This window comes from Molothrus ater, chromosome 4 (genome assembly GCF_012460135.2).
Source record: "Molothrus ater isolate BHLD 08-10-18 breed brown headed cowbird chromosome 4, BPBGC_Mater_1.1, whole genome shotgun sequence".
Taxonomy (NCBI): domain Eukaryota; kingdom Metazoa; phylum Chordata; class Aves; order Passeriformes; family Icteridae; genus Molothrus; species Molothrus ater.
Genome location: NC_050481.2, coordinates 16,346,007 through 16,370,470, shown reverse-complemented (window position 1 = coordinate 16,370,470; position 24,464 = coordinate 16,346,007). Strand labels below are relative to the sequence as shown.

At 38.8% G+C, this 24,464-nt stretch overlaps 1 protein-coding gene across 5 annotated transcripts in view; it reads left to right on the top strand.

Moving 5' to 3' along the window:
• The window catches only part of MAPK10 (mitogen-activated protein kinase 10), a 147,019-nt gene that overhangs the window by 42,561 nt on the left and 79,994 nt on the right, over positions 1-24,464 (top strand). For 3 of the 5 annotated variants that reach the window (XM_036381464.2, XM_036381462.2, XM_036381463.2), the window contains 2 exons: positions 8,265-8,421; positions 24,254-24,325. In XM_036381464.2, coding sequence (XP_036237357.1) covers positions 24,260-24,325 — 66 coding nt within the window. In that variant the 5' untranslated portion in view covers positions 8,265-8,421; positions 24,254-24,259. Of the gene's footprint in view, positions 1-8,264; positions 8,422-24,253; positions 24,353-24,464 lie in introns of those variants that run through there. The other 2 variants (XM_036381466.1, XM_036381465.1) reach the window with 2 other exon arrangements.

The window sequence follows — 24,464 nt, the reverse complement described above, 5'->3', positions numbered from 1 at the left end:
TTCCATGATTTATTAGCAATGCTCAGAATGGCTTTTTCAAAGCTGAACCAGCTGAGCTCTGAAATTACTCATAATTTAATGCAGGAATGCTAAAACTATTCCCTATTGTGGGAATGAAGCTTGCTTTCCATATTGCAGCAGGTAGTGTGAGACCTGACTTTGGACATTGATAACAAAAATTTGCTGTCCTCTGATATCGATGCAGGGCGTCCCCATCGGAGAGAATAATGTGCTCTGACTCCATGATTCCAGAAGGCTGAACAATGCTTTATTAAGCTAGGTTACATTACACTAATACTATATTAAAACTATACTAAAGAGATACTATACTAAAGGATACTAAAGAAAAACCTGTAACTGTCTTCAGACAGTCACAAGACAGCTTTGATCCAATTGGCCAATCAATCTAAACAACCATCAGCAGAGTCCAATTAACAAACCACTCTCAGTAAACAATCTCCATAACACATTCCACATGTGCCAAACAACAGGAGCAGCAAGTAGAGATAAGAATTGTTTTCTCTTCTTCTCTGAGCTTCTCAAGGAAAGATCCTGGGAGAGAGAATTATGTCTCTCTCTGTTCAGAGAATGTGAATACCACACTCTGAGACCTGAAAGCATTTGGATTTCGTGTCCAGGTCCAGTACAAAACAAAGAAAAGAGCCAAGCCATCAAAGACTGTCCTTTTCAAAGGGGGTTGGATCATGTCCTTATTAATCTGTCCCTAAACTTCACAATGTCCTCCAGTGTGACATATACAATTGTAGCACTGGCAGTTTTCAGACAGGATTTTAATGAAGGGGCTTGTTTTGTTTTGAATTCACTAATGCATCAAGAATGTGCATATCTGACAGTACAAAGTGATGCAGGACACAGACCTATGCTTGCTCTCTGTCAGAGAGGTTTTTGAATATCTTGCCATTTAATGTGCTCCATTGCACTGTAGAGGATGTAGGTTCAGTTTCAGCATGAGTGATCTAGCAGTATATATAGAGAAGTAGCTGTAAATCCAGGAAAGGTATTAAAGTAACTATCCCTTCAGATTTGAGGAAGAATGCTAACTGAATTCTTCCTGTGTACCTCAGTAAATTTTCAGAGTGCCTTTCTAATATGTTTATTTATGGAAAGGCCATTGAGTCAATTACAATAGTTATTCCAGCCTGCCCATAGACCTCCTTATACTTGATTTTGCATGATAGGTAAAGAAATGAGAATTTCATGGATACATTTTTCAACTTACCATCTCCGTGTTGCAGAGACTGATGGTATTCCAGAGCTGGTGCCTCTGAACTTTACTTCAGGGGACAATTGCGTTCAGAGTCCAGTCTCTGAATGCTGTCATTTTTAGCCTTCCCTATATGCAGCTAGTGATAACTGGATGTTGGAGGTTCTTGCAAAGGCATCAGTATCTCCTGGCTGTTCATTCTGTGAGCTCCTTGAATATACCTCATCTGAAAACCAGTGCTGAAGAGCACTTCAGAGAAGGTCGATGGAATCTAACGTGGGATTGCATGCACTTGTCACAGTTACAGAAATCTGAGTAACTATGCAAAGACACATGCTTGCAAGGACTGCTGCATGTTAATGAATCTGTACACGCCTGAGCTTTTCTTTATGTGAATTACACTTAGAATTTGTGGTGCATTTTGCCAGCCGAAGGAATCCCAGATGTTGCATTGCTGACAAGTAGCGCTGCTGCTTTGTGCCGCTGTGGGTTTCAGGAGGGACAAGAAATCAACATGGGCGCACATGTGAGCTGAAATCTTTTCAGATGAGGGATGTAAGAGAACTCTGGAGGCTGTAAGTAGAGACAACATCTGTCTGTTTGGCATTGAAACCTAATGGCCTGTCGGGTGGCATTTCTAAAGTCTATCACAGTAGTAGACACTAAGCTAGGGTTGACATGAAATTAGAAACAGGGCATTAGCGTGGTGTTTTCATGATCTAAAGCCACATTCACATTTGTAATTAAATGCATCAGATGGCTCTCTCTCCTTAAGGCATCATCTTTCTTGAAGAAGAAGGTATTTTCACAATATTTTCCTACATAAAGCTGACTGTAGGGGAATAGTTTGCCTGTTCATAACTTATTTAGCATGAGGAGAAATGAAGGAATCTCTGTACAGTCAAGATACTTAAACAGAGGTTTTCCTCCAAGATAAGACCATTGCTGATTGGGCTGTGAATGTTGTGAGAGAGAAAAAACTGAAGGAACGGAGAGAAATGTAGCTTATCCCAGGCTGTATACTTGTGACTTCTGACACTTACAGGGTCTATATAAATATAAGGGCGGTGTTCCTGAAGTGCAAAGGCACAGTGGTGGTCCATCTCAAGGTAGTGTATCATTAGGACTGTGAATACAGCTGCAGGCCCATAAGGAGGGACTCATTAGTGGAACAGAGTGAATTTTGGTACTCAGAAAGGGAACATGTTCCTTCCTCAGCAGATAATTGCATGCCTTGCAGGTGTGGAAGTATAGGAAACCTTAAAAAGTTTTGTCACCCTCATGACTTACACTATGCTATGACAATGACATGTCCTGACCTATAGGACTTCAGGCAGCTTGAATACTGAAGCAATATCTAATTTTTGGATAATGTATATTTTTTCTGATACTAAGTCCTTTGTACTTAGACCTTGGTTCCCTTCCTTCCCTTTGAAGCTGACAGGCAGTACCAAAAATAATTCTTTTTTTCTGCCCTCACTTCTGGTGAGGTCCTTCAGTCTGTCAGGCCATTCTTTTTCAAGAGCACATGTAGGAATCCAAGGTTTATGCTGTTTTTTAAGTTCACTTATAAACCTCAAACAAACCATCCAATGAAAAAAATGTAGTACAATACACTTTTTTCATAAATTAACCTCTCCACCTGTTTCCCTTATTTTTTCTCCTTGGTGAAAAGTGATTGAATTATTTTTAAAAGAAAATGTCTGTCCAAAACCAGACCACATATTCTCAGCCCAAAACTAAGATGTGTGATTGCCTCTTGGAAATCAAACCAAATACAATCTTTAATGAGCTTTTGCAGCTCTATTTTTTAGTGCATTCAAATCTTGTAGTGGTTTATAAACATGACCTACTGATGTTGTCAAGAATAGCTTCCAAACATTTTGTACAATCTTGATTCTTAATGGCTCTTGCATAACCTCCACTCCTAGGTGCTTCATAGTTTCTCTAGGTCAGAGCAATTCAGAATTATATCTGACACCCACTTTGCAGTAATTTTACCAGATGTAATGGTTGTGACAAAAAGAATTGTACTGTGAAACTCTGCATAGTGATAGAAGTACCTAACTGCTTCACAGCAGTGTGTTTCGAAATAGGCTGGTTTAGCCAATGCCATAGAAAGCAAGCAAAAAGAGTCCATCTCTCTTTCTTTTTGTCTCTCTCCCTTTTGCCCTTCTGCCCCAGATATTAGCTGTTAAAACTGTTCCAGTCTTTATCTTAAGTAAGTGCCATTCAGTGTTTCCTCAGTGAGCACTGATTGATTTGGATTCGTTAGAAACAACTTCGTGCTGAGGGTTTATGTTATTGTACATGAGAGGAAATAGGTGCAAGTGTGGCAGCAGGAATTCGTACCTGTAGTGCAATGAGGAAAAGAAATCATAATTAAACAGTGAAACAATAATGAGCTTATTTCCCTCAGTGGTGTAATTTTTTGCATATATTCATAGTTCAATCTGTGTGGTTGAAAAGCACTGCTTTGTTGCCCTGGCTGATGAGAAATATGTTGGCTTGTAAGGGATTATTTTGTCTGTCTTGCTACTCCAGTTGAAAACATAACTTCTGTTCCTTTAGGCACTGGGATTTTGCTCTCAGAGGGGTTGGATAATACCAAAGCTCCTGTGTAATCTCAGTAGAAAAGGACTGTATAAAGACAAATTCAACACATCATTGAAACCATCATTGAAAGGCATCCTGTCTTCATGTTGAATTGTGGCTCAAATGAAGTGCACATAAGCTGCTCTTGGATGGGAATTTCAGCAACCTGACCTAATGAAAGGTGTCCTGCCCCACAGCAGGGGGAATGGACTAGATGATTTTTGGAGATCCCCTCCAACCCAAGCTATTCAACTATGGTTCATGCTTAAATGTTTAGCAGTCATTCTGATCATCAAGTTTCACATCAGTAGCTACTTGGATACTTGACTTGGGCCAGCCTTTGGGAGGGCAATTAGATGGACAGTGTAAGAGTTGTATTCTAATCAGTTGTTGCAGCATCAACTGAAAAGTTGTCTAGAGAAACTGGATGTCAATTCTTACTATTGAAAATGGTTTACACTTTTCATGCAAGTCTTTTCTTTGCACTTTTTCTGCATTCTGTGTCATGTGGTCATGTTTGCATAAAAACGAATATGTTGAAATGTCTTGTTACAGTTTCTCTGATACACTGAGGCAATTTCTGGTGAATAAAATCCTGTCCTGTCAGCCAGTGCCCTGCAGTTGCTCCTTCACATGTGCAATTTTTTCTCAAATTAAGCCAAGAAGATTTCAGTAGCACAAAGCCTCCAACACACGTACTTGTCTTATATGTATTCATAAGGGTTGCAGTAGATTTATACACTGACTAGATTTTTTTAAAATGTTTGCTGCGCAGTGCTCATGGTCACAGTGTAGATGAGATATTGTCTGTGTTTCGGCTCTGCATTACACCAAGCTGACCCTTAGTTAATGCTGCAGAATTTTATGTCAGTGAAAATTTCTCTCAGCAGATTAATCGTCCACCCTGCTGGCATGCCTTTGCTGGGACTCTTAACTCTTGCATGGTGATTAAGCCTTCAGTAGCAGTGACTGACACCAGCCACCAATGAACCTGCTTTTCCTCCCACTGCAGGAATTGCTAGAGTTTCCTTTAAAGACTGGTGTTAAAGGAAGGCATCTTTTCAAGACAAGAAACTATTTGAATTTATGGCTACACGTTGGTTAAATAAGCTCATGACTAGGTCCACCTTTCATTTTTCATGTACTCAGAAATCATGAGTTGAAGTCACAAGAGGTTACTGAGTCATTTTGTTTCTAAGTGAAAAATGTTTGTATGATCTTTCTTTTTTGACCTACTGAGGCTATTGAATATGTTCTTTGTTGCCTTTCTTCAACTCTGAGGAAGAGAAGCATCTTTTAAATGAAAGATAAAATTCTTAATCTGAAGCTTTGAGAAAAGCAACAAATACCATTGGACTTTGTGATACCAAAGGCTTGTCACAATAGCTGTAGTAGACATAGAAGTGAGCAAAGGCTGGCCCTGCTGGGCAGTGGATCACATCCTTTGGAGGACAGTACACACCTGAAGTTGGGAGGGCTACACTGTGCTATAGATTTAAGCAAATAATTAAAACATTTCTTTTGCTGAGGATTATTTATTATTGCAACAGAACTCTGCCTCTTTGCTGGTAGTGTTGGCCTTCCCATTAGAGCCTTGAAATTTATCTAAGGAAGACTTGTGATACATTTTGTGGAGTTGCATAGGTCACATACCTTTTCTCCTTTTTCCCTTCTCCTCTTCCAACTCAGTGCAGAATTCCTGCACATTCAGTTTCCATCCTGTCAGCAGCAACAGCTGCTTTGTGCCCTGCTGACTCTGTATGTCTTGGAGAAGTTCTGCTTCAGGAGTTGTCTCTTCCATTCCCAGGAATGGAAGTGCTTCTGCTGTGGAGCTGGTGTAGTGTACAAGTAATTTTATTTTTATCTTCATTGAAATGCAGCTGGTTCTAGGCATGAATGCACTAAAAGGTCTTGGAAATGGAAACATCTTTCTGTGACTGGTATAATGAGCCTTTCTGGTTGAGAGTTGGAGGCATCCATCTTGCTTTTTAAACATCCCATTCATTATTGCTGCTGCTGTGAATTTCATTTGTACATCTCTTTCAACATATGGACTGATAAACCGCATCCTGCTTAACAATAGGATAGAGATTTAGTTTTTATGTCATCATTGAATGTTATTCAGGAATGATTAACTATTGAACAGCACATGCTGGCCAGACTAGAAAAAGATCTGATTATCTTCTCTAACCATTCAAGGATTGCAGGTAAACTCTGTGTACCAAAAAACCCCAAGCCCCCAAAATCCCAAACATTGCACTATGTGGTCAGAGGTTCACTCTCAGACATCAGTTTGACAGCAAATGCTGAGCAGTTCTTTATGTCTGAAGACAATTTTACTGAATGAGATAGGCTTAATTTCTAAACTTCATTGAAATGTTAAGATTAGTCCAGAGCTTATGCGCTTTCTGCAACCCAGTAGAATTGTTTGATTGGTCGTACATGGCTGTTAATTTGGGGGAAAGTCTGTTCTACTATGTGACAGATGGATGTGTGTCTCATAGAAGAATAGGGCCATTTTGCAATCTACAGACTAGGCTGTTCTGCAATAATGTGGGAATAGTAACCCACAAATATGACTTTATTTGTCTTTTGGTGTATCTTTGATGTAGGAACTTCTGTTTAAAGTCAACCACCATTTTAATTGGATTATACAGAGCTACAATTATAATAGAAAAAGAAAAAGAAACACTGTAAAAGAAACAGAGGCAAATGATAAAAGTTCATTGAGCTCTTCTGATCAGGTTGATTAGACCTGTTTCATCAGATTATGGTAATTCAAATGCAGTGGCTGTTTAAGATGATATTTGGCATGTGTAGAGCAACTGACACAAGAGGATACTAAACACACAGGCTCTTCATTAACAGATAAAGCTCTCAGACTTTCTGGAGGAAAAACATCATGGCAGTGGTCATAAACCCTGATTAACCTTTCTACCAGCAATTAAATTGATGTATAAATTTACTGTGAATTCGTGCAGATCTTTGTGAGCCTTGCACACTATTGAGCACTGTTCTTCTGAAGCTATGGGTTTTATTCTTTGTAAACAGGAATTCTCCACTGACTGTAATGTAAATTGCAAGGACATGTTGCATTTTGAAGAACAAGTTATGAAAATATCTGTCAGAAATAATTACAGTTGATCCTGCTGTCAGGCAGGAATATAGATTGGATAATTTACTGGTGTCTTCCTCAGCAGCGTTTTGTATAGCTCTGTTATCAGGAATATTAGAATCTAAAATCACTTGTAAGGAGGATAAAAAAAGGAAAGGAAAAGTTATTGATCTTCTTTTCTACTCTTGACTTTGCCTGGTGGTTTGTGGCACAAGCTTATTCGTGCATGACTGTGTAGAAAGCAGAGTATGATCATTGATACTGTTTTTTGAAGATGCAGAGGCTCTTGATTGTACAAATCCTGTTTTTCACTATCATGTAAGGGTGTCCTAAAGGCCTCAAACAACTGTTTGCTCCTTTTGAAGCTTATATCCTAAATCAGATGTGGCACATAGTACAAGCCTTTGTAGGAACCTAAGGACACCTGGAGGTAAATGTGCCCTGTGATGGTCTGAAGGGTGTATTTTGCCAAGTCGTCCATGCAAGTGACATTTAAGGATCCTGCAGAAAGAGTAAATGGGAGAAGCTGCGAGGCTATTGATTGCCCTTGTCCTCCCACCCCAGCTCTATAGATTATGAGACCTGCTACAGTTCAGTTCAGGACAGCAAGGCAAAAGAGAAAGATGGAAATGTATAATTGGCAGGTAGGTTGGTAAACAGCTCTTGTAACTTCATGAGTTTGGTAGAAATTGAAGTGTCAGTATTATTCCTAAAGAGTGGACGGCAATGCATCTTTCTAATGTACCCCCCCTCACAGATATGCAGCTGATAAGATTTTATTTCCTCCCTTAAATTTCTACTCCTGATTACTTCAACACTGATGTTTTGGTGGTTTTAATTTACCTCTCCTCAGAAAGTTTCATTTCTCCAGATCAGGAGTAGTGCTTTTCACAAAAGCTTTCACATAAGCCTGCAGAAAGAAGATGCAGGATGTAGACTCCTTAAAATTGTCTAATGGCACATTTAAGGAATAATGTATTTCTTGTTTATTTGCCTTTTGAAGAGCTCTCTATACCTAAAGGTCCACAGCAACAGAAATGTTCTCTGCCACTGACAGGTGTCTGCCTATCACAAGGCATCACAGTGATCTCCAGGCTTTTTTAATCCAACAGACTTTGGCAGTGCATGAAAGGACTGACCTTGGAAAAACTGCAGAGGGTTTAAAAAACCCCAGCTACTCTGATGAGAGAAAATGGACTACTTGGTATCTGTGCTGTTTTGACCTGGAGCATGGTAAAATGGAGCAAACAATCCCAAAATAAGCTAACTGACCCAACTGAGACCAGCTGAGGCTTCCTTAACCCTGCCTGTGTTTAACTCCTTTGACAGCTGTCTTCCACTGGGACGGAGGTGGAACTTGGACAGACCGCGTGTGTTGAGCAGTGCTCCCCAGATTTGCAGCTCTCCCCAGGAAGACCTGAGAACAATTGCAAGTGTGTCACCTGGACAAAATGTAAAACTTCGCTGTCAGACTATCCTATCCCTGGTAAGGCATCTAAGGCCACCTGATTACTGATGAAAACAAGCTTAATAAAAAGGAAAATAACCTGTAAAATAAGGAGACTACTAGGACATGTTATGTGTTTGTGAAGTGTTTGCATTAGGCTGTGATGGGCACACTGTAAAAATTACATGCAAAGTAATAGGAAGAAAACTAGTGCTGGAAAAGAAACACTTTCTAAAGGCGTTCTGATTGTTGGTTTTAGACATTGTTTTTAGTCTGCCTCCTCTGAGGGAGAGCTTGTAGCTGTAGATTCATTTATGAAAAATGCCTGTATGTGTTAGGACAGAGCAGGTTTTGATTTGCCCTGTCAATTAATCCTGGAAAAAATATTGAATGAAAATATGTAGGTATAGATGACAGCTCTAAGCCTGGACAGAATGAGGAGGCAGACCTGATCTATTTAGCTGCATATCTTACAGTGAAGTTTCACCACTAAATCTAATTCTAATGTTATTTCTCTTCTGTAAGAATGACTGTGCAGCTGTGGATCCTATGCAAAGCCTTGTGCACATATTTACCTCTGTGGTCTAGAGAATATTGCACATGCTCATATTCTCTTTAGGCCTGTATTTATTTTTTTTTTCCAAAATCAAGGTCTCAATACACTTGTAAAATTCTCTGTGTAGTATGGATGTATAGTACTAAGTATAACAATAATGTAAATGTTAGTATAAAAGATGAGTTAGCAGTACCCAATACAATGTGACTGTTCTTAGGTCATCTTTGAATGCCCATGAATTAATAAAAGATGATTAATTGTTATAATATGCTAAAACACTAAGAAGGACTAAAGATAGTTCTGAATGACATTCTGTGTTAAATTAATTTGCTAAGCAAGGCTGAGAACAGCTGCAGAAAATCACAAAGCATTCTTGTATCTTATGTAGCCTAATTTTTTTTTCCGCCTCAGTGAGTGATTTACTTAAATTTAACTTGTTTGGGGTTTTTTGTGGTCCTTTTAGTTTGATAAACATAGTCAATTAAATTCATGATAGGATGTGACTGGGTAAACTCAGTTTCCTAGGAACTGATCCTACTGGAGGTACAACTGTTGGCTGCATGTTAAGTGAATGCACAGGAAATTGGAATAAATGAGGATTTTAATGTTTGAACTTAAAGCTCTTTTCCAACCTTTATGATTCTATGACTCTATTTCCATTCCTGGGTCCCCAGTATGTCATGTTAAGATGACCTGCCATTAAACAATGCTTGGTTGTTGCTGGAGAGGAGGTGCTGATGCTGTTCCAGCTGTTCTGCCTGGAATCCCTCTCAGGTCAGCTTGGGAACACCAGTGCAGAGCCTGTACCAGGATTAATTTTGATGGGAACAGCATTGTCATGATGACGTTGAGGTCTGTTCATACCTGTCTAGGAGAGGTTAGAGAAAAGACAGAACTGCTCATGAATCTGTGTTGTGGAAAAGTTGATGGCAACTCAAAATGTAAGACAAACCCATGCTGAGCTTATTAAGACTTCCATGTTCTGACTAGATTAGTACAAGAAAGAACCTTTTTTTCCCTTTTGGCTTTGTGTCTAGTGAAGCCTTGCTCAGTACCAGGGTTCTCTAACATTCCCAGCAACAAACCAACAGCAAGAAGTCACTGAAGTGGTGGAGCTGGGAGTTTATGGCTAAAGACAGGAGGATTAAGGCTGAAGCATGCAGGCTCCATGCCTCCCCAGAAGTAATTTCTTGTACATTTTTGTAGTTGATATGTGCCTAATAGAAAACAAAAGGAGTCCTCTTCTCTGAGACCATAGTCTCTGTTGGCTAGATGTACAGGGCTTACATTTCCAAGGAGGTCAGTATTTACATAGCTTAGATGTGAAAACACTGAAATTCTTACCATACATGGCTCAGAATATCTTAAAGTGTGCAGAAGCTGTGCAAATTCTTTATGTCTTAGAACTGAGGATAAAAAGCACACTTCACCACAGGAACATTTTCAATATGCTGTACTGGAAACTGAAATCCTGTCATTCACAAAATCTGTATCTGTTTCACATACCTAGTCTGCCAAACCTGTTCCATTCAGCTTAGAATTTTTTTGTGTTTCTTGATACACAAATTTACATGGTCAGAGTACAACAACATTCTTGAACCTTCTTTTTTTCAAAGTTAGTATCTTCAGCTGTAAATTATGAAGACACGCTACCTGCAGATAAAATGTTGCTGTTAAACAGAGATCCTGAGAGATTGTGAGAGGAAACTGAAATCAAGCTCAGTTTTTGGGTAGGACCAAGGTAGGATCAGTTGCAACTCAGAGTAATCTGCTGAAATTATTCCCTCTTGTTCTCTCAAATAATGTGTTTTATTTGAATTACATAGCATGGGGCACTGAGCCCCTGTGTGAGCAAAGTAAAGACAGCTGGCACAAGGGAATTAATAGTGATGCTTCTTGTCTTTGCAGAGGTTTGGCCCTGTAATTTAGAGAAATAGGCCAGAGTCAGGAGAAGGAGAACAGGGCAGCATTTTCCCTGCTGTTCTGTTGAGGCCAATAAGTGACATATCTGCTGATTGAGTTTCAGTTTTGGAAAGTGTTTGAACAGTTTTGTTTTTCTTGTGTATAATGCACATGCCTATGTGTATTTGTGGAAAATCAATAATAGTATAAAATGCCTGCCTGCAGTTTTCACCCTTTTTGTGTAAATCAGGGATGTAATGTTTTTATAACATTGTGTCTCACCAGATGTTTGCTGCAGTGAATTTGTTGAACTCATTAAATATCATAGAGGACAAGACGCCCATAAATTCACCCGCATGAATTCATGAACAGTTAAACTACAAAAACCTGATTTTCTCCATGTTTCTTGCTCCTGATTAATTACACTTCCAAAAGTGATTCAGTGTTAAGGGACAAACAGACAAGCTTTATTCCATTAGGGGAAAAAAAGAAAAATTCAAACTTTCATCCTGCTTAGCAACGTGTGCAGAAATGGCAGAGTTTACCCTGAGGTGCTGCAGGACAGGAGGAGCCTCAGCCTGTCCAGTTTACAGTGCAGTGACAGTCACCCACAGGCACCCTTCACTGGAATTGCACTGGTTCCATGTGGCACTTTTAGGATGTGCTCTGCTGAAAGGCAGGAGGGCTGGAACAACTCACAGAAGGGTTTGTTAGGTTACAAATAGCAGCTGGATATAAAATTTGGAACAGAAAGCAGTGAATGTTAACCATATTTCAAGCATCTTATGATGACCAGTCAGGCCAGTTTTTATTTATTGTTGTAAGTATCCTGAAGGGTTACTATATCAAAGATCTTTTCATAATGCAAACAGGCCTAATAAAAGTTTATTTTTTTCTTCAGTGGATGCATTACTGCTATATAAAGGCATGGCATACATTTAGAACTCTACTTTAAAGCAGATTTATTCGTGGTGGTCAGCTCAGGCCAAAAAAAAGCCTGAAGACCCCTTTTAGTGTTAGCCACAACTAAAACCTAAACAAAACCTCATACTTCAAACAAAAACCAAAGGAAAGATTTACAAACAAAATATATTGTGAAAGTAGCATCTGCTTTGATAAACAATGCATTTTGCAAGATTGTTATTGAAGCTGATGGGCTATTGAGATTAAAAAATAAAATTAAAAAAAAACTACAGTATTATAAAACACCTTCTTGTGAGGTCCAAATCTGGTATAAGATTTTCTCTTTTGTTTGTTTTGAAGACTCCAACTTGTGTATTGCTAGTTGTAGGTACTTAAATTACACAAAATCTCAGCCTTCTTCTTTGCCATGCCCTAAAGAACAGAGTATTGAGGACAAAGAGGATCAGGGGGACACAGAATGATTGATAGAGAATCTTTGTACATGCATGAAGAGAGGTAAGAGTATGGTTACTTTTATAGCCACATTTACAAGGGCTTTAAAGGCTCATCCTGCTTCAGAAACGTCATGTTCCTTTTCCTGAATCCCATCATCATTCACCAATTTCTGCCCAGCCTAAGTTAAAACTCCCTGCCATTCAAAAGAACATGAAATCTTTTGTTATTATTCATGTATCCATTTGATTTCACACCAAGACCCAGAAATGTGCTGTAGGAAAAAAAAAGTTAGGGAGAAAAAGACTATAGAAATACAAGATTTCACAGAGAAATATATCAGTTTATTCAGCTGCTCATTTCTACACCAATATGTTTGGATTTGAAAAGGAAATGCAAAAAAAAGAAAGTACTTGGCTATGCAACCAAAACTGGATTTTGTTCCTTTGTGTCTTGGAAACAAGGATGGGTTTCTCTTAAGTCTTCCTTGACAGAAACACAGTCTTCCTTAACTTTTGTTTTGTTTAGGAATTTGACCTTTCTTATTTATATTAATTTTCAGTAGGTGGATTAAGGCCAGGCATCCAAGCCACTGTTCCTGACTGAGTGAACATGTAATTTATTTTCCAGTGCCTTTGTTTTATTATCTGTCAAAAGTGTGTGGAAGAACTCCTGAGGTCTTTACAAAATAACCTATTTCTGTAAAACATTTAGATCCTACTTTTGCATAGTGCACCATACTTGGAGAGAGGAGAGGTCTAAAATGTGTGGTTTTATCACCAAGTTTGCAGTCAACAGTCAATTACCTTGGAAATACATTTACTATGCACATTATTGCAAGGGGTTTATGTAGCACAGGGTGTGAAAGCTATCCTGTAGTCTACAGGAGGCTGGAAACCTTGTGAAGAAAATTTCTTGTCTAAATTCAGCTATTTTTCATGGACAGAGAGTCATTTTTGTTCTGAGCAGCTTTGTGGCATTCATTGCATGTTGCAGTAGCTCACACTACCATTTTGAAATGGAGAAGAGGAATCAATCAGCTGTTCCACAGTGGGATAATGCCTTGCAAGTGATGTCAGGTCAGTTGGATTTAAGTTGATTTATCTCATGTTTAGTGTCTATGGGAGCTGGAAATTATATCGGAAAACACTTAGGCTCAGTCATATCTGATTCTCTGAGCATCTGTTCTTGTTTAGCAGGCAGGCTCAAACTAACTTATGATACAGGGAATTAGTGCCTCTCATTGTAGTGCTTTCAGCTTGGCAATGAAAAGCAGGCAGCAGAGCTGGCTGGTTGTGCTTTCTGGACATGTGGCCTTTATGGGGTTCAAGAGAACAAGGAAATGTATATTTGTTATATTTATGTATTTTATGTATACATGTTTTTAATAATATTTCATACCTGTTTAGAAGATAGCAATAGAGTTAAAGTAAGCAAGGATCTGTAGCTTCTGCCCAGTTCAGGAGAGTTTACATTTGTAGTTGAAGTATAAAAGCAGGAGGAGGTGACTTCAGCTACCCTTACATTTGCTGGTCTGTCACTCACTCAAACTGCAATTGCCTTCTTGTGGTGCAGAATTCCTTGCCTGCTGCAAGAAAAAAGCTCAGTGTAATTGGGATTTTAGTGGCCAACAGATGTTCCAGAGACAGAAAACGATCCCCTGCTGAGCCCTTGATAAAGGCTGCCACCCCCAAAAAAAAACCAAAACCAAAAATGGTAAAGCCCTGAAACCTTAATCCCAAACTCCAGAGCTCTGGCATATGACCGAGTTCTACTTTTTTTCATTCATGGTTACATTTCTAGTTTAGGACAGTGAATGCCAGTGCTCCAGTGGGATTGTGCAGGGGCTGTGTTACGCTTTGGGCATGGGCCTCCCCTGAGACTAATGCAAAGCTGCACTGTCCCCATGGGAGCTCTAGGAAGCATTTATGCCTTGGGCACACACACTAAATGGTTGGAATTTTCCTAGAACAAAAAGGGCATTTGGGTTTATATCTCCCTTAAGAGCTTTCTCTTCTTCAGATGACCATGAGCATTATGAACACATGTAAGGGGTGTGATTATTATTGCAACTGATCTGATGGCTTCTGTGCATGAAGCTTTGCAGGATGTGCAGTGTTTGCGCACTCCGAGCTTGTAGTCTGACTGAGATGGGTGCCAGGCAGATGGGTTGATGATTTATAGGGAATAGAAGTAATCGGGTGTGAAAGACTGGACAAAATGAAGGATATTTATCTTGCTATTTTCTTGTGAGCCTCATGAATGCTTGGCACTTTGGACATCAGAAGGTTTCTAGCTGTGGAGGAGCTCTGGCAATTGAGTCACAGCTGAAAAAGAAGCCAAAATCATAGGAGGAGCAAGCTATGGATTGTAGCATTTTAAAAATTACATAAGAAGGTTCTAAAAGGAAGAACCTGAGAATTATTCTTGCACTTACATTTAGGGAATCAAAAGTAGGATTCAGTTGTGTTCTTGTACTTAAATTCTTTAGTAGAAGTATTCATGTAAAATATGTGTTTACCCTTTTCACGTCAATGTACTTTGTGATACTTGGGAAGTCCAGTCCAAATTCTTTCAAAGTAATACATAACTTTGTCATTTAAGTTTTCCTTTGGTCTTTCTTCCCCCAGTGCTTCCTTGTATTGCTCACCACAGAGTGCTGGGGGCAAAGACTGTCTCAAGGATGCTCAGCTTATTGTCGCTGTGTCAGCTTATTGTTGCCTCACCTTACTAATGGTAGTGTTTTGTGGGAGAGGAAAGAAGTCCTCAATATGTCTGGTGTACCCAGGTAAATTAAGCTTGTTCCCTTATTGTCCCTAGCCCCCTTGCCTTACTGGGCCAGACACCCATAGTTGTTGTGTTTGCCCCTTTTCCCAGCTCTGAGGGGAGCTGGGATACAAGAAAGAATAGAGTTTTTAATGTCATGTCACATTTGAGTTACATTCAGTACCTGTGAAAATTTTGTTTTCATATGAGGTGTTGGACGTTGTATGTTTCTGCAGGTTTTTAAAGCCTTTTATCCTTGTCTCTGAACCTTTGTTCCTCAGCAGAGTCAAATATTTCAGAAAACTTCCCTCAGCAACCCAAGAATAGGAGAGGCAGAGTCACCTGTTGTCTGAAATGTCTGTGCTTCAGTTCTGCTTTAATCAGTTCCAGCATTTCTGTCTAACTCTGAGGGCACCCATGCTTTGAAGTGCTGCTGTGGGCCTCTGCCTGGAAAAATCAATTCCAAATTGTTGTTTACCCATAGCAGGGAGACTTTCCCTGCAGTCAGAAAGATGTATGAGCTCTAGTGTCTCTGTGTCTTAGAGGCAATGAGGAGGGAAGAATTATGGAATAGCCTGTTTTGGGTTCCGCTTTTTCTTTTCCCAAATGATTTGTCTAGAAAATTGCAGACTTTGCCTCTTTGGCTCCTTTTTTCCTTACTGAAGAAATTTCTATCCCCTGACTTTATCAAAGTCACTTTGTTCCAATGCTACAGAACAAAGAGAGCCAAAGAAAAGAAATTACTTTCTTGTGGTGATTACCTTTTGTATTTTAACATGCTTTTCCTTGTTTTACTTTTATATAAGAACCTAAAGGGAACGTGACTTGGTTTTGATCACAACTTACCTGACCAGTCTAAGTTCACGGGACTGTGAATTTTTTCCTAATGTGCTAGTTTGCAGTTATCTGTATAATAGGAAACTGACAATAGCCTTCATGATTCTGTATTTATGCATTAATCACCTACTGTATTTCTGATTTTGCATATGGAAAAGCAAATGGCACTTGCAGCAGCACCCCTTGGCAGCAGCAGATATGCTTTCTTTAAATAGCTCATCTCCCATTGTTTTGTGATAATCTGGAAATTTAACCTTATTCAGTGCCTAAATAATTATCATTATTATCCCTTATGCTTTGAAAAACCTTCCCCCAGCATCATCTATAGACTGGAGCAAGGAAACACCCACTTTTGCTGGGTTTATATCTGCCTGAATCAAAGGGGTGTTTCTTTCTTGAGCCATTCTACATTAGTATGACACATTCTAAATAACAGCAGCATAGGTGAATGGCTACAGTCCAGCAGTAGACAAGCTGTTCTTTCCTGTCAGTTATTGATCATCAGAAACATAGGGTATTTTCTTACTCCATTAAGAATTATTTTTTTTCCTCATAAATTTAGGGGTTTAATCAAAAGCAGCCAGAAACTATCAAAATATTTTCTGTGTTTTGTAAAACAATATGTAACTGCCATTTGATATTAACAGCTTGCAGAGATTTTGCTATAAATCCTGCTTGCATCCTGGAGATGACTTGTTCTAGTAGTGTTTTGTTATGGGAGTAGTTAAAATTTGCAAATATTGAAGCTTAGAAGGGGGAAAAGCTTTTCAGAAGCAAATGAATGTGTATTTTAGTTGTTTGAGAAATAAGCTGTTTTGTAGCTGCAGAATTTACAGTGTAATCTGCTCATGGCTGCAGCCTTGCACTCCATACCTAAGCTTCTTACATTTTTTTAGTGTTTTTAGTTGTGTGGCTACTGGATGCACACAACTATATGTAAATACAATATGTATTTACAAATATGTAAATACAAACGAAGGCAGGGATTGAGCACCCTAACTTTGCAAATAAATGAAGCAACTGCCCTTGTTTTGATTAGAAAGTTTGGATTATAGCTGTCCTAAGGTCCCTTCCAAGGTGAGTGATTTTTTGGCTCTGTTGCTGAATAATCTTGAGGTGTGAATTAGCTGGCTCAGTTCAATGGCCAATTACACAGCCCTTTTAAAGTTGTGATGATAAATACAGATGTTGCAGCTGAGCAAGTTATTCCACAGTCCTGAACTGTTTCATATCTCCATCATGCATACTTTGATACAGGAAAGATGGACATTGGTAGAATGTAATAAAATTTTTATCAAATAAGTAAAAGCATGGCTAAATATTATTTTGGTTGCATTTTTTTTCCTCTCAAGTGACCAAACCTGTCAATTTTTCCCCTAAATTGAATGAAACTGACAGAAATTGCTGTTTACCACAGTGCCACATAATTAAGGTACCCTGAAACAGGATCTGTAACAGTATCTAAGTTCCCTGGCCTTTCATACATTTGTCCCAAAGTTAGAATTTTGCTTTTGGCTGGGATATTAATTCTTCTTACAAGCACCCTTCATTCATGGGGTGGTTAACATGTGTAACAGAGCAGCTTGTAAGAAAGAGATCCAATGCCAAACAGTTTAACTAATCAGAAATTAACTCCAGACTATTCAAATTTAAAATATATGTTCTATTAAAATCTAATAATTTTCTTGATGCTGCTTGATACAGACAGTAATCAAGTATTTTTCTCTATGTAGTCCATAAAATATAGGTCATTTTCACCCATCATAAAGTGCCAGGGACATCTGTGTTGAAGGCAAATGTAACTGAATTTGAATTAGGTTTGGAGGTTGACTTGGGAGTTTATTAAAAATAGTTTTGATTTGATTCAGTACATACCTTCAGGCAGCTTTGCCACTGACTTTTATCAAGGAACAGCTTTATATTGATTTTGGTTTTTAATACAGAGAAACAAAGTTCTGAGAGAGCAGAATTTTTCATTCAGCTGTGCTGAGACAGTTACCTCATTTTTTTATCTTTTTCCTTTTTCCTCAGAAAGAGAAAGCGGATTAAAATCAAGTACCAAAACAGGAAAAATGCATAAAAATAAAAAAAATATTACTTTCACTATTGTGATAAAGGTTATCTTATGTGAGGCAGGCAGTTTAACTGTGCTCATCTCTTTCCAAATATCTTTTCTTCATTTTATTTTTTGTTAACGGTGGTAGCCACAGTCTCACATTCTTGCCACTCCAGGCTCCTCCTATGCAAATTCAGAGCTGCTTTTAACATCAAAGTTTAATTTTACGACTCTAGGAAGTGGCTAGGATTTATTCAGGAAGTGAAGATATCCAGCTGCAAATGAAAAGATGGTATGAGAGATTATGACAAGATCATCATAAACTTTGACTAATTAATCTGCTGCAGCATCTTGCAGGAGTACGCTCTTTTCCTCATAATACCTGTTCATAACAGTATTTCCTCTGGATGTGGTAACTTGGGCATTTAGACCAAATATAGTCAGGTGAGGAATTCTCTCTCATAATAACTGTCTGGAGAACAAAACAAGAAGCTGGTAGCAAGACCAGAATTAGAGCTCATTTGTTCCTGTCTTCTGCATGTGAGCTGTGCTCATTAGGAATATCTGCTTATCAGTCCCTGGTCATTTCGGTTTGTTTGTTCTTTTTTGTTTCATATATATTTCCTTTTCAGTGCTATTCCAAAATTGTTTCTTTCCTTTTCACTCTCTTTTCCAGCAGCTGCTTTAGAGCTACTTGCATGATTCTTGTGAATTTTAACATGCCATCACTTCTCTTCCCAGTGGAAGATGATCTGTTTCTGCTGGGATATAACCTTAATAATTACATTATTCACACCACTGCTTTCCCTGGTTATTCCAAGAATAATTAAAATGGGAGAGTAGACACAACAGAAAGGCATTCTTTTGCAGTAGGAACACTCTCCTTGACTATTATTAATCCACTTGCAGTTGTTAGTTCATATTTATCCTCTGAGGTGTCTTTAAGATTCTTGTTAAGCAGTGGGTCTCCTGTTGCAGTGTTGTACATTAGATCTGGAAGAAAAAAGTTATATAAAAAAAGCATATAAGCCTATAGATTTGGTCTCTGAAGGGAAGACCAATTTGATAGGATATTTGAACATGCGGATCCCTATTACAACTGACAGCAATTATATGAAAAATGTGGGTGAATTGCAGAACTTCCTCCTCGACCCAGCATGTTAAAGAGGTCAGAGCCCATGTTTGAAACTCTGTAGGAGTTTGGGGATCAGACACTGCTGTTCTCTGCTGGTTCACTTTGTCATGCTGGGTGAATTTGTTCAGGTCTTCATTATTTCCTACACTCTTGTTTACACAGAGCAGAATAGCCAAGTTTCAGTAAAGGAAAAATATAGTTACAGGAGTTAGAACATTACTGAAAGCTTCAGAGAACTTATACTGTGGTGAGAGTATCTATTTTCAGATGAAGGAGAGAGGAATTCTAATACTGGAAATGCATGAAATTGTTCAAGCACATTTTCAAAACAGGAAGCATTAATAATTCATGGAAGTTAATCTTTGAACATTAGTGTTTTTAAAGAAGGTTTTTAAGTGACAACTGAATTGATCAATTGCCCCCTCTCATTGAATTAGGACAGGATGGGCTTTTAAATGAACTTTAAGTGATGGTGCTATTTCCTTAATTTTTTTTCATGCCCTGAATCTTTATGAATGAAACTAAATGAGGTAGTAAAAAATACTTTAATTCTCCTTTTGTAGAACAAGTAGAGAACTGCACGTTGGTGAAGATAGGGAGCACATTAACTGTGCCCATGGTGCACATGCCATGTATTTGGGTGGTAATATCACATAAACAGAATATCAAATAAACAGAAATGCTGGATTTGATTACTTGATATGAATATATATTGCTTCCCCATATTACTGAGATTATCACAATTGATGGGACTTGGCCTAGATATTGGTGGATGTCCTGTGATTCTTTTACAACCTTCCAGTTTGCAGCCACAATATGCCAGGTTTAAATCTTGTGAAATTTTACATACAAATAGTTCTTTCTACTTTATCTCCAGCTGCCATTTGATTCCTGTTTAAATTGGGACTTGCATTTCTAATATTTTTTTAATTCCATTTGGGTCTACTTTTTAAATTAGGAATTTAAGCATTTGTTTCCATTTTGTTTTATTGTAGGCATGTGAATACCTCTCAAAGTATAGGAGCAGGTGGGAGGTGGTGAGAACAGCAGCAGGGCTAGTTTGGATATTCATTTCAAGCGCATTTAAACACTGGTTTAAATACAGGTCAAAGAGCTGCTGCAGTTTTTCCTCATGGAGAGCCTTGTTTGAGCCCTGGGTCAGTGCATTTGACACAGGTGGTTGTGCTGTGGGGTGAGAGGAGTGGCCCTGCCTGCTTGAGCAGGGATGAAGGAAGCAGTATTGCAGCAGGGCAGCTGGCTCCTTTATCTCTCTGAATAAAAAGTTACATGGGACTTCACTGAGGCCTAACATTGGCCTCCTGAACTTTCACAAAAGGCTTTATATATACAGTGTCAGGCTGAGGCACTGTCCATTGGGTATGAGGGACTTACCTGTTGATTAGGGGATGCAGGGATGGTAAACCATCATGAAGGTATTTTCTCAAAAGAAAGTGACTGTGATGCCTTTTCCAGATAAAGGAGCTCAACAGGGTGGGTGCAAGTGCTTAGGCTCTTCTTGGGCCAGCAGAGCAATAGCCCAGACCCCTCAGACTGGAGGTTTGCATCTCTTAGGCTTGAGGCAAACACAGTCTCCCATGATCCAGGAGCCACTTATGTGAAGGATAAGGCAGCTTGGGTAGAAAACAACACTCCTAGGCCAAAATATTTATTCTGACTGGACCAAATTGCCCAGATATTCCCTGGGTACCAATATCATACAGCACTAAGGGTGAGGAAAGAATTCAAAGATGAGCAGACACGTTTACTGTGGGAGGCTCTATTTGAGAACTGCAGCTGCTGTTGGTTTTCTGGTCTGTTTTAACTGCTCTCATGGTTTTTTCTCTGTTCTCAGTAATTATACTAATAGTATTGATTTAATCCTTTCAGTCTTCAAAGAGCTGTTTGAATAATAATTAGATAATCCCCCTGACCCCTGGAGAGACAGATAACCATTATTAAAAGTAAAAAAAGTCCTAAAAAGTCCTTGTACAGAAAAGGAAGATTTGATAGGAGCACTGCGGGTAAAGAGAAGTTCATGCCTGAAATTTGGGCATGTCTTTAGTCCACATTCTGTTTTAAAGAACAGCATTCCATAAGGAAGGAAGAGTGGAGTGAAGAAGAGGATGGCAAAGCAGCAGGCTAGGTAGAGGCAAACCTCAGTGGATCCATCCAGCAGTTCCCTTGGAGCTGTGCTACTGTACAGCTCAGAGGATTTTCAGGATTTTCTTTATCTTGCCTTCATGGCTGGTTTCCTCTTCCTGATTTCAGTGCCTCCTTGTTTTGTTTTGCCTGAAAGTATGTCATATGTTTGCTGCTGAGTCCTGTATGTTTTTGTGGCTTCTGGCATACAGATGTCTTGATCGTAATGAAGATTTGGGATCCAGTTGTGGCTTTGCTGTTTCACAGACAGGTTTTCTCCCTGTAATGCTACAGAAGTCTTTGGCTTCCCAGAGTATTTTATTCTATCAACAATGTTCTGTTCTCCCAGTTCTCCACCCCTTGGGTGATTTCACTCAATTTTGAAAAGATAAAGTGTCAAAGGTGGGGTAAAGAAATACTGGATGCTTATGCTCTCACATAAAGCTCCAGTCACTGGTGAGTGATGTGAGTGATGCTGTTTGCCTCAGTAGCTTCTTGTTTTATAACTGCTTTATGTTGTAACACAATTATCTCAGCATCAGGCCAGTTCTTTATTCTGACACTTCTTAAACATCTCTAGTGATGTGGTGTCAGCTCGCACCAGAGGAGATGTGATCAAGGAGATCTGCAGCAGCTGAGTGCGAATCTGTTTTCTGCCTGAAGGAATTAGGAGTTACATACACGTGGGATCACTTACAGGGCACTGAAGGGAACCTTGTATGAATTCAATAAACATTTTAGAACATGAACTCAAGTCTGTTTTGTCCTGGGTACACCTTTCTGTGCCATGGAAAGGTGGCGTTCATTCCCGTTGCACAGCTGGAGGAACTCAGCTCTGTAGTGATTCCTTTGATGTATCTCATGTACAGAGGAATATGAGTATTGATCTAGGCCATTAAAACATACCATACTTCTATTATTTTATAAGCATTAACTGCCCACAAGCACGACATCATAAATTGTAAAATGTATTCCAGTTCCTAAAACTCACCAGTCTATTGTTCTGCCCAGGGTGACTATTAACAGTCACAGTAATTCCTGTGGACAGCTGAGGAGCAGGGTATGACCAGTAATGCATGCATAATATCAAGTATATCTTCTCAATAGACCCTCACAGCAAATTCAGGGAGAAACCAAATTCCCCCAATTTTCTTCCCTTCCTTTTTTCCTCTCCACCATTAAGCTCTGTCTTGAGCATGGTGTGTCATAGCTATTGACATTTCAGTCATTGATTATTATAGCAATGTAATGCATACAGCCAGGGAGTGTATCTGCAGCATGACAGTGTAATTACCTGCTGGCTTTCCAGAAATCATTGGCAATATGACTAATGTTAAAAGCTTTTTTCTTTCTTCTTTTTCCTTTTCCTTCTTTTTGAAAAAAAGCTTCCTTTCTTCTTTTTTGTTTTAATATAAACTATTATAAAGCCTCTGTGGAATATGAGACTCTGGTAATGACTCAGTGGGCAGTGAGACAGCAATCTCAGACATTGTAATGTGATGCAGAAAAGGTCATAAACTTGCTTTCATAACAGGATTATTCATATATTCATTCATTAAAAATTAAACACATGTGGGAGCACATGGTGCATTGAAGTTGGCAAGTATTGGTGAATACTTTCTTGTAGTTTCTTTACTCCTGATCAGTTGGTGTGAGTTGAAATTACTCCAAATTAAGTCTTGTCTTATTTAGTGCCATTTACACTTGAAGTTAATTAGTTGTTCCTACTGAAGACAAGTGCCATAAGTAGCTAAATAGTGCTTCAGAATCATAGCTTTGTCTTTATGGACTGATGGTTGTTTTGTTTTCATTTTTAAGTCTTTACAATGAGCTTATATTTAACCAAAAACCATTAAGTTCTATATAATGTATCTAATTTTAGCTGAAAGTTGCTAGTTTTTTCATTGTACTGTTAAAGGTTTTTGTTGTTGTTTTGTGTGTTTGGCTGGGTGTTTTGTGGTTTTTTGGAGTCATGCAGAAGAATCTATGTGCTCCAAAGTCTTGTGACATAGCTGCCTATCCCAGCCTGACACCATTGCTGGAGGTGTTTGCCATTGATGTGCCATGCTAGAGTGCAGCTGGGACAGGACTGGCTCGGCAGAGCTGGATGTGGTGCTGTAGAACTAAATTAAAACAAAAACAGCTGTAATGGGGTGCACAGGGAGGCTGTCTAGTCCAGCCTATGGCTCCCTGGGCCAGGATCAGATGACTGGGAAATCCAGAAATAGCTGAGCATGGAGTGGCAGACTGTGACTCAGGGGTGTCTTGAGTCAGGGGTGATATTTCTGAGGTTAATAGCCTTCAGCGATTTCTTCTTATGTGAATTTGCCTAATCATATTAGTGCTTATGCTGACTTCTGGTTTCCACAGCAACATGAGATTCACTGTGATGAAACAGTACATGAAGAATTATTTCCTATTGTTAATTCTAACTGTGATAACATAGCTTGGTGCCTTTTTTATTTTTAATCTGAAAAAAAAAAAAGGAAGGGTGTTTTCCGTTTCATTTTTCAGTATGCCACTCATTTTATGTATCTCCAGCATATTTCTGCTCAGACAGTTCTTTTCTAGGCTAAAAAAAAAGTTCTTTGTGCTTTGGACCCATCTTACTGCCCTCTGCTGTAGCTTTTCTAGTGGTAGAATGTTAAGACCAGAACAAGAACTACATGGGATGCTGACAAAGTGGATGAATTTACACAGTGATGTAGCTACTCTTTCCACTTCTATGACTTTCCTAATACTTGTCAACTTAGGACTTTTTTTCTCCCTTCCCATAACAATAAGTGTCTCCTATTCCCACATTGTTTAGAACATTATTGACCTGATTTTGTTGGTTTTATTTTTAGTATAGGAATATGCAAGTGACATGATAAACTTTGAATTAATGGCACCAGTTACTGTAAAATTTTCCAGATGTAACCAAGTCATATTTGGGGCCATAACCTTCACAGGCATTGGATAGAATTTAAAGCTTTTTTACAGTTCAGTGTTACAACATTTCTGGTTTTGACAAGCTGGGTAACAAATCAGGTTGGTTTTATAATCCAAATGAAGCTAGAGCTGCATTATACTTGGACATCAGCAGCCAGACAAAAATTCTATGTCTACTTTTCTTTAATTGCAGGTATTTATGAGCCGCCATTTCTTGTATTATTTTGGTGAACCTACTCTGGATGTGAAGATTGCCTTTTGTCAGGTGTGTGTTCCTTACAGGTAAAACAAGGTACAGTATATACTTGTACTTCATTTTTGCAATACATGCTATAATAAGAGAAAAATAGAAGTGAGTTTCAGCAGCTTACTGCAAGTAACTGGTTATAAAAATGAGAATAAAT